Source organism: Chanos chanos, chromosome 4 (assembly GCF_902362185.1).
Source record: "Chanos chanos chromosome 4, fChaCha1.1, whole genome shotgun sequence".
Classification (NCBI taxonomy): domain Eukaryota; kingdom Metazoa; phylum Chordata; class Actinopteri; order Gonorynchiformes; family Chanidae; genus Chanos; species Chanos chanos.
This window is the reverse complement of record NC_044498.1, coordinates 19684315-19695064: the sequence shown is the minus strand read 5'-3', so window position 1 is coordinate 19695064 and position 10750 is coordinate 19684315. Positions and strand designations below refer to the sequence as shown.

Sequence of the window (10750 nt, the reverse complement as noted above, 5' to 3'; positions counted from 1 at the left end):
GAGAGAGAGAGTGAAACTGTTGGAGAGGGTTAGCACTTTAACATTATCGACGTGGCATTCATGATAAGATGAATCTACCTACATGAGTCTGTTACACGTGAGAAGTCATTACACAGAGAGGTCTAAAGAAGTTCATAACACAAATCAGTGGTTGTATAGATGATGTATGACCATGAACTGAATCATTTTAAAAGAGTTTGTCATGGAAGAAAATGTTTTTCTGGACTCTGCTTCTAAGTATGTAGTGAGCCATGTAAGCTTTGTTCGCCCATTATTTAATGTCCTCAGAATTTCTCTTTCTCATAATATTTTATAAGATTTTACTTGCTGTGCATAGATGTTCGGCATGACGAGAGGAAAACCCACCCACACACACACGCGCGCGCGCGGGCGTTAAAAACAAACTAAATGGCTAAAATTACATAGGAATGATTCGAAATATTGAAATGTAGACAGCCCCAACCCCTACATAGAGGGCCGTTGTAATCCACAGACAATAATCGCGAATGCTCAGCTACTCCCCCTCTCTGATTCCGAGTGAAGGGTGAAAAAATACGTGTTATATAATTGTGAACGATCTCAATAAAAACCCAAAGTACAATCTCTCAACAATAAAATCGTAATTCTATTGTACACCTTTGAGGGAAGAAAGATAACCCTAAATGAGATCCGATGAGACGCCTTGTTTACCTTTATTTTAAAGTGATATGCTCACCGTACAAAGTTTGTACCGATTTATACTGCTGGTAATACATTACATTTATATCTTTAAGTATCTTGTCGAATTAAAACACTCCTCGCTCTCAACTTTTAAATCTTCCACTTCAGTTTGCACGGAGCTTCTCTCAACAAATACGTAAAAAAAAATCGAGGGCATATTTCTGCCACCACCTCGAACCAGAAGAGGCGAAAAGAGATACCCCCCGATATTTGTTACTCAGGAGCACCTCTGCAGGCTCATAATCATACGGAGGGCTCTGCTGTTCTCCTACTTTGGCCGTTTGTTCATTTCTTTTATTTTCCAATTTTACGATTTATATGCGTGTGAACGCGCAATTCATAGGACTGAGATCTTATTGTTTACTATCGCTGTTATAATGCGACTTATTAGGCCACTATTCAAATACTTGATTTTGTTAAGGCACTACTCCTGTTTAAAGTCTAACTTTACTTTGCTTGATGGCATAGTCTTCTGCTTTGAAATGGATTTGCCTAGTGAAGTGGCCACGCCCAAATTAATGAGGAAACGTGGTGAGAACGTGTCGGGGATTATTACCAACTGGGTGACTCATTGGGTGGAGGCCTCAATAAAAAGGTAACCCGACAACACTTAAGTAAGTACTGGTAGCTGTGGGTTTGTGGTGCAAGAGCAGTAGTGTTTTGGTTTCTTAATTTAATCCTCAGGAAGACAACCTGGTCATGTCTCTGGGAACAATTCTGAGGTATATTTTGTTGCCCTATACAGGGAACTGTAGTGTTTACCGTGGCTTTCCAAAATAATGCTTCCTGCTTTGTTTCAAAGGGTCTCTTGGATTTACCTCCTGTTAAAGGATATACCTTGTGTTCATGCTCAAAAGAGTGTGGACCAGATGGGTAATGCAAATTTTATGCTGTTTTAAAGCATACTCACTGAGTGACCATACATAATTGTCTTGTGACCTGCTAGAAATGAATAATGTTTCTGTACAGGTTCTCCTGTATGGAAGCGACCTTATACTGAGCCTGTAAATTCAGCTGCTGGGAAAGGGTCATCTGCTTCTGGCATGTCTGGCTTAGGATATGGAGGCTATGTGAACTCCCAAAATAGTGGACCTAGTCGCTTTGGCTTAGTTGGCCGAAATGACGCAGCTGGTAACTATGGCAGCATGCCTCCAGACTACCGGCCTGGTAGAGTTGCAAGTGTTCAGCAGCCGGCACCCAAACCCAGTAGGTCCTTTCAACGTGTTGGCGGTCCAAAGCGTTTTTGTCAAACATGTTTCTCCAGGAATCGAGCTTCCCAACAGCCTGCCGCTCAGCCTGGGAATGTAAGGGTGTTCCCTATTTCTCGTCCCTTCCAGAGGCTCGGGCAACTAATCCAGCAAGCTGAAGGGCCAGTTCAAGGTCGACGTGGTGGCTCATCTGGTGGTTATGGAAGTCAGCCTGTTTCTGGCTCTGGCTTTAAAGGCATTTTAAGCCCTGCCTCTGTTAGCAGGCGTGAAGGTGCACCCAATAGGGGCTGGGTTGGCAGCACCTCCAATGCTCATGGGGCCACCGACTCGGTCGCCTGGCACACAGATGAAGGCTCCTCCTTAGGCAGTGTGTCAGAGGCCAGCGGCGTATCCCCAAGTGTAGATTCTGGAAGTTCATCCAGTGCTGTTGTGGCTTCAGATTTCTATCCTAGCCTCATTGTTGAATCCCACCATGACTATTCACATGTCAGTAATGTCTTTTCCAAAATGCGTGTCCTCCCCCGGAATGTTCACGGTGATCCAAGCACAACTGATGCCTCTGAACCTTCAAGTCAAGATGTTTGGGAAGGCACTTCATTTGAGCATGGTGCTCATGAAAGGTAAAATAAAGATGATGTTTGAGACTTTACAGTTGGAAAAACTCTAAACCAGCTCCTCCCTTCCCTGCACAGGAAAATATAGGCCATCAGTGTGAAGAGGGTAAGGGTAAAGGTTTGGGTTATTTTGTTTCTCCTACCCCTTTTTGTAGTGTTTGGTCATGTGTTGCTGTTTGCTAAGCTGGCTATACATGTCTGTTTTGCAGGTGACCTTGATCTGTTCCAAAGCTACCTGGATGTTTTCAATAAAACTTGCCTCTATACTATTTCTTGACTTTACTATTTATTTTTGTGCTTGCTGTGAGGATGCATTCATTGGTCATTAGTGGTAACTGTGCTCTCCCAATGCAGTGAGGTTAATTCAGTATAAAAGGTGCCCCCCCCCCCATACTGTGAAGGTGAGTTCTAGTTGATTAGACTATGCCTGACTATTATAAATTGCCATGGGGATAAAATGACTGTTTGGGGGAAGGCATTGTGGTGTTTAATAGCCTAAACTCCTACTTCTGTACTCCCTTAAACTTTTGGCTATTGATGCCTGACTGTCCTTGATGCATTTGTGTTCCCAGGAAAGTAGTGACTTATCTGACGTGCTGAGTAGTTGCTTAGTTGTCTCAGTTTGTGTGGCTTGTGTATCCTGCCAGAATATAGAAGTTTAACCATGCATGAATCTAAAACTGCCTCTGGGGTGTCTTACAACTGAGTTTCTTCTATGGTTGCAAGGTTCCGTGAGGTGTTGGCCACAAATGATGTACTCCCTTGGGAGCTAGTGTGCGTCTTCAAGCGTGTGCTGAGGGACTTCCTGAGGAGACTGGAAGAGGAAATGCAATCATTGCCCCCCGTCACTCTAACACTGCCTCCCTTGTCACTACCTGAAAAGAGTTACGCTTGTGGCCCAAAGACCAAGCGGGCGTCCACTTTGCCAGTCTTTCCTAAGAGCCAAGGGATCCCTAGGGAAGAGATCCCCACCATCTCTAGCTATGTGGATCGGCACCTTCGTACTGCTTGTTCCTATAGCAACAGAAGGGATGGGAGTCTTCCATACTTCCAGCCCGCCTCCTATGCCTGTTCTGGGACTTATAGTACGACTCTGTAAGGGCCTAAAGAGACGCATTTGACAACCCTTAGTTACCCTGCCTGTGTCCTCTCCAAGCAAGAGTAACCAACTGATGAACATTATAGCTCCAAAACTGCTCAGGATTCTGAGACAATAGTTTGTGACTCCTGTGGTGAACTTGTCATTTTGGTTTGAGGTTGGCAGAATTCTACAGAAATTGAGATCTCTCATTGTTCACCAGCATTTTACAGCAAGGATAGAGATGGGATTTCTTAATATTCAGCAGATTTTTTCAAAGTCATGTTGATTGGCTTTCTTTAAATGTAGATCATGATCACCAGCAAATCTGACTGCCAAGTAATATTAATCAGCTGTAACAAAGTTCTTAAATATAGCTGTTTGAATGATTTTTATTTCAGAATAAAATGACAGGGTAATAATTTAATCCACATGGCCTTTGCATAATTTCCTGTATGGATTACACAGGGCAAGTATTCCCAACTTTTTGTCAGCAAATTCTTTCAGCCCAAATAATTTTCTTCAAGCGCCCCCTTGAGATTTTATCAAACCCCCTACAGTACTGCCACAAACAGATTCATATATCTGAATGTCTATCCTGGTGTGGAGTAATTTTACCAGGGACTTTATTTTTACTGACCCTTTCAAACTCCTTGCTAAAAGGCATTGGTATTGGGGGTGTTTTTTTTTTTGTGTTATCTGGGTGTGGTCCTTGGCAATAGCCATTAGTCAGTTCACAGGTAATAACCAGCCATGTAACATTGTTTTGAAGTGTGTTGGAAAACCTCTGCTGGAAAACCTCTGCTGGTGGCGCTGTTATCAGCAAAATATTAAAGCAATACAGCAACCTACAAAAATGTTAACTACTGGAATGGTGAACTGAATAACAAAGAGCAAATGTAGTGTCTGCATGCCAGTTTTTAAGCCCAAATGTTTTGAACTTAAACATTTCTTTGTCTGGTTTGCTTCTTGACATGAAAATGAGAAGTTTTTGCCATGAAGGTGTGAAGCAGCGGAATATGCTGTAGCACAATAACCCTTCCACTCACCTGTTACTTCAGCTGTAGAAGAGGGCAGTTGTGAATGGTAATCTTAATTGGACCAAAGCTTTCTACCATGCTTAAAACTGTCTTGACCAACTCCTTCATCCCTGTTCATGAGAATGTAGACATTCATCTTAATGCATGAGGTATAAGATGTGTTTTTTTCCCATAAGAGCAATGTTCAGTCACCCTGTTGTACTGCTGACTAAGCTGTGCGTGTCTGTCTTGCAGGGACCTTTGATCTGTTCCACAATTACCTGGATGTTTTCAATAAAAAGTCTCTACATCTTACTCTTGACTTCATTTTTTTTTTCAAAAAGAACTTTCAATGTATTTTGCTTACCTTGAGCAGACCATCGCTTTATCCTTAGTTTTTAGCATCAGCAAATCTTGTCCTAGTGTAATACAGTTTAACTTTGCACGCGAACTACTTTTATTTGATGCCAGATGGGCATACTTCAACAGTCTGATGTACGGGAACTGTGCCATTCTGACTTATCTTGAAATTGGGATTAAGCAATTCAGTATCTTGCTCCTTTGAAAGAATATCACAAATGAGATTCATTATGGGGATTAAGCTTTATGTGCATTTCTGTTGAGTGTTTAAAGGGCACAAGAAAGCAAGCTCTGTGCTACTTGGTTATCATCTTAGTCATAGTCTATAATCAAGTTATTGGGTTTTTTTTTTTTGTTTGTTTCTTTTTGTATTGTGTCCCCTTTATTCTACACTCCTTCTCAACTCTGACAGTAATAAAACTAAATAAATATCCTGATACATATTGAGAAGTGCCTGACATTGGCCAGTGATTCGTTACTTTATTGAAGAGTCATGCTGAGTATGTGCTTTTGTGTAAACAATGGTGATGAAAAACTAAGCTAAACCATTTTTATAATATTGTTCTCCCAAATATTACCCTTTTCCACAAAGAGTATTCATCTGTCCCAGCACATCAGTAGTTTACCACATAGCCTACTGTAAATAAGGACTCAGGGTTTAACACTTTCTAATATGGTTTTTAACTAATACAATGAGCAAACATTTTAGAGGACCATTGCACCTTGTCCACATATTGTACTTACAGTACAGTTGTGATGAATGCCAAATGACCATTTAATAGAATTGGTTTTTTTTGTTTAACTCAATTCAAGATCTAATATAAGGCTGACATTAATAAGCATAATAATTGAGTCCATGCTGAAAAATGTGAACTTGATATTAACAAATGGTGAGTAATAGACACAAGCAAAGTGACGTCAACCTAGTTATCCAAAATAATCTGCCTTTTTTCTGGGTTACATTTCTGTATTAGATGGTCCAGACTGATCTGAGGGATTCATCACTGATTCGTTCTCTGCAAGCTCTCCAGTTTATGAATGCACAACTAAATTTTACATTAACTGAAAAGTTATACTTCAGTTTTAGGAGGCTTTCCCAAATTAAAAGAGAAAGTGGAGGACAAATGGCACTATCACTCATAAAGTGATGGTAGTTCTGTAGAAATTGTTGATAGTGAGGGTAGTAAAGGTGTTTTAACTGTGGCCAAATTCTCAGGAGACAGGTTAGTGCACTAATGAACTAAACATTTCAGTACAATACAATACTTTAAAAAATGTATCACTAATGCCCAGAATTAATGAATGCATTCAGTGCTTTATTAAAATAAATGATCTATTCCAGCAAACTACACAATTAAATCATTTATTTCTATCTTTTTATCACTGGATCTAACTGTCCAATGCTATCTCATTTAAAATTCATATTAATGTCATAATTTGTGACTGAAGCATATGTCCATTGCCTCATTGTTTTCTCAGAATTATGTAAAAGAAATGAGCTGAGTATGGTACTGATTTACCTCTTAAAAGTGAATGGATGTTGGCTCGTAAAATCAGATGGATAGTGACAGGTATAATGGTGTTTAACTGTCTTGTGGTTGCTAGTGCCATCTGATGGACACTTTGCAGAACCAGCCTTTCTTATGTGCTCTCACAATTAACTGTACTTTCAGTGATGACATTGTTCTCCCCTCAGACATGTTTTGGCCGAAGCACACAACACAGTTCAGCTGGAAAGAATAAAACAGCCTTTTGGGTGAGATTATGTGGAAAACCGGTCATTGTTAAGCAAAAATGATGAGGGGAAACCAGTGTGAGCTTGCCCATCTGAAGAATGCTAAGAACCTGGCTGAACAAGGACAAGTGAAGCAATGAGAGTCTGTTAGCTTCTGCCAGGAAGCAAAGGGATGCTGATATCATGCAACAAATATCAAAGAAGGCAATTGAAAAATCAGAGGCAACACTCAAATAGCAGCTGTTAGAGTACTGCTGATATCACATAAACTCTCCTCAGTAAATGTCATCTGTGGTGTTTTAAGATCTCATCTGGAATTATTTAGATTTAAGACAACATTTATTCAAGTCTCATGATCTTTCTTGGAGGAACATGTTACGTCGTTTAGTTTCACAGATGATGCTGGATTTCCTGAAATTAAAATTCAGTTATAGATTTGTTGGAGTGCGCAGGTCTCACTTTTCTTGAGCAGTGTTTACAATGAAAAAACAAATGAGAATGATAGCTTGTATAACCTGGAACCACATAATCTTGTATTTTTACCCAGCCCCCATGTACTTTACTTGTACCTTAGTAAATTGTAGCTCCTGAAGGGCAAAACAAAGCTAAACTAAACTAAACTAAATTAAAAATCTTGCGCTTATTTTCAGGTGTAATCAATATTTTGTAAATGTATACACTTATTATACATCAGCTGCCAACGCTTTAATACGGCACCGCAGTTGAGGCACTGGAACTTTTAGTTTGAAAAACTGCACGGCCATGTTGTAAAACGCATTACTGTTGCTGGGTTCACACAGGTGTCAGAGTTGGACAGTGACCTTCTCCGTGCAGCACAAGGCACTGATATTCGAGAGGTGAGTTCTAGTTCTTAAGTCTTTAGCGAAATCTGTGAATGAATGAATAAATCGTAGCCTGGTTTGCATAGTTACTTGCCGGTGGAAAAGTAGTAATATTTAATTATATAAGAAGCGGTCAATAAAAAGCTTCTCCTGATGAAGGCCCGCAACCTACCTCCATTGCTAGTGAGTTTCACACGTAGCTAACGAGGCGCAGCTAGCAAAGCTGGAAAATCATTATCAATAATACACCATTTTCAGCCGACAGATTGCATGTAGTCTTTCGTTCTACATTTAAAATTGTTCTAGTGTTTGAATGAAATACATTATGGAGTTTTTTTAGAGGGACTGGGAAGGTTAACGGGCTGTTCTATGTTCGCTGGGGTTAACTAACCTAGCTTAGCCGTCTTGCTATAACGCTAATTGGCAGGTCAGCTAACCTACGTAGCATAGCCGGGTAATTTGGGTTGTAAATGTACCATTTAAAATGTAAAATACAGTAGTTAGAACCCTCGAAAGCTTGCTCCCGAAAAAACACAATTAAACACCAAGACGTTGTTCCCGCTGGAGAACTCTCCCGCGCTTTAGGCGTTTGTGATGGTCTTAACGATATCGTCTTTTGATCATCCGGAGAACTTGCATATCAAGTAGGTAACTAATGTTAGTCTCCGCCAACCATCTGTTAAAATAGATTAAATGTTTTTGATACCATGCTATCTGACCAACGTCAGGGTACTTTTACACAGATTCAACAGAGAACTTGTGTAGTTTGAAATGCGGGCATTCGAATTGAGTTTCCCAGCACATTTATCTAATGACCTTGCAGGCTGAAATTTGTCTCTCTCTAAACTACACTAATTACTGTATGGTTTGATGTGGCATGTTCCCCATACTCATTTCAACTGAACAGGGACCCTAGGCAGAAATGTTTGAGCAGTACCAACTGCTTTACAATCTGTGTGGTGTCCATGGACTGACTGTATTGTTTTTTTTAATGATCTCTAGATGGCAGGTGGAGCTTTCGCTGGCTGGTGGGCCAAGATGAGCCCATATTACACCAAGGCCTACCAGGAGATGTGGGTTGGTGTTGGAATTATGACCTACCTGTACTACAAAGTATCCTATGGAGGTGGGAACTTTTATTATTATTGTTGTTGTAGTTGGCATTGTTGGTTATGGTGGTGAGTCATTCATGTTTTACAAACCATTTAACACTACTACCAGTGAAAATGTCTGTTGTTAAAATACTTGCTTTTCTCTCTCTTTCCCCAATCTCTGTCTCTTGTTCTGGCATTTTAGGAAAGAAAGCAGTGAAGCAGAGTGAGTATTCATAGCACTTTGCATCATTATTAATCGCTAGATGTAATTCTTGGTTGAGCAATTTTTGAGCAGTGATATGTTTGGATCATGGAGAGAATACATCTTGGCTCAAAATCAAATTAAATTTGAAAATAATCCAGGAATTTCAAAGAGTAACTTTACCCAATAGTATATAATAATGTTGTGGCCCAGTTTGACATACATAGCAATTTGTGGACATTAACTATTGTTCTTTTGAAAGTTCTGATTTACCCAGAAACACACAACTTATTTAAAAAAAATAGAAATTCTGCCCATAGATATATGTGGGCATATCATACATGATATGTCAAACATATCATGTTTGCTGTACCCATGAGTTCTTGTATGGTTCTCTGATTTTTTTTTTGTCTGTTTCTGCAGAGCCTGCGCATTGATCGAACAACTAGACCAAGCTGTCACTTCCCCCTTTCTTTCCTGTAAATGGATCCATAGTTCATACATACACACCAAGATCTTTATCTGTGACCCTGTGGGACTAATAAAGTGATCTGTTTTGATCACCCAATGGACAATATCTTTGGAGTCTTCTTATACTGGCTTAGAGATGTACTCAATAAATTCAGAGCACCATTTTTAGGAGACAATGAAGTCTTTGCATTGACAAGTTCTGTTAAGAGACATTTGTCAGTTGACATTGTATTCGTCTGTCAGTGAAACTGAAAAAATGTGGATATGATGATGCATACTCTGCTTAATAAAATTTGAACTCCATTGTGTTTAGTATGAGTTTGTCTGCTTGCATGAACATCATAGGATTATTACATGTATAAAATTAATAAAATAACTTAATGTGTAAATTTATGAACTGAAGTAATCCGTAGAGAAAGTTAAAGTGGTCCGGAAACTGAAATAAAGAAAATTGTGCTATGCTAAGCCACTTAGAAGTGTAACTGTAGTGCCCTCTTTGCCTTTGACTGTTAGTTAAATGTGAAGAAGCCATCAAACCTGGAGTATGCTGATACTGACAACTAACCACTAGCAAAATCATTGGCTGCCTGAAGATGGCTATGTTTGCCATGTTACTTAAGGATATGGCAGAGAGATAAGATTTGTTCTATGGGTATGATAGAGTACACAAGTTTACAAACTGAGCTCATAAAAATACTTAAACACAGGTTCAGGACTTTAATTTGCATGACCTCTTTACTCAATGACATTAATATGCACGCATATACTTGTAATAAAATACAGGTGCAGTTTCTTTATCACCTGTGTGCGCTGTGTGAGTTGACTTAAGAATTTTCAGATTTTGACATTAGGTTTTTCTGAGTGTTCTTTTTTAATAGGGAACGCAGATCCATACATTTATAACGAGTATAATATCGACTATGGGTGTAAGGAGCTTGTCTTGTGGAAATCACATTTTTTGCATTCCACGTCGACGTGTGACATCATTTACTACATTGACAACGGTAGTGTTGTGCTTAGTAAAGGCTCATGGACGGATCATCAACAGGATAGAACTCCTCCGTGTCTGTTTAAGCGAGTCTGGTAAATCGTTTAGTTTTACTTATGCCCTGAAGCAAAGCGAATAAGCGTAATATCAATAAACGAAGTGCTGTTGTTTGGAGCTTTCCAATAATCTGTGCTGCTAGTCGGCTAGCATGCTAACAATCTGGTAAGTGTGTGGAACCTTCCGAGATATTTTTGCCTCAGCTAATCGATATCAAGCTGCCATCACCACCTCCAGGCACCATAGGTTCCTCCTATATATTTAAACAAGGATTATCGTCAAGCTTTATATCTGATTTGTGAGTAAAAATCTGACAGCCTGTTTAAAGCTAGATACATTAACGCTGTTTTTATCTGCAGACT

General features: G+C 39.6%; 3 protein-coding genes across 3 annotated transcripts in view; all 3 read left to right on the top strand.

Moving 5' to 3' along the window:
- The window catches only part of rd3l (RD3 like), a 3955-nt gene extending 314 nt beyond the window's left edge, over window positions 1–3641 (top strand). Inside the window, exon 2 of the mRNA XM_030772158.1 lies at window positions 3269–3641. Coding sequence (XP_030628018.1) covers window positions 3269–3641 — 373 coding nt within the window. The remainder of the gene's footprint in view (window positions 1–3268) is intronic.
- A 3152-nt stretch (window positions 3642–6793) lies between these two features.
- On the top strand, window positions 6794–8224 carry LOC115810229 (putative SERF-like protein). Its single transcript, XM_030772156.1, is given in 4 exon segments — window positions 6794–6852; window positions 6854–6956; window positions 7535–7591; window positions 8162–8224. Coding segments are annotated over 4 exon segments (282 nt in total).
- Window positions 7522–9658, top strand: atp5mj (ATP synthase membrane subunit j). Its single transcript, XM_030771137.1, has 4 exons — window positions 7522–7591; window positions 8579–8702; window positions 8873–8893; window positions 9296–9658. The coding sequence occupies exons 2-4, from the start codon at window positions 8579–8581 to the stop codon at window positions 9307–9309; spliced, it is 159 nt and encodes a 52-aa protein (XP_030626997.1). The 5' UTR covers window positions 7522–7591; the 3' UTR covers window positions 9310–9658.
- The last annotated feature ends 1092 nt before the right edge of the window (window positions 9659–10750 follow it).

Excerpts from the sequence above, each read along its gene's own strand:
- atp5mj (XM_030771137.1), top strand. The coding sequence starts at position 8,579 with ATGGCAGGTGGAGCTTTCGCTGGCTGGTGGGCCAAGATGAGCCCATAT. Across the intron at positions 8,703-8,872 it reads CTACAAAGTATCCTATGGAG|GAAAGAAAGCAGTGAAGCAG; the intron begins GTGGGAACTTTT and ends CTGGCATTTTAG.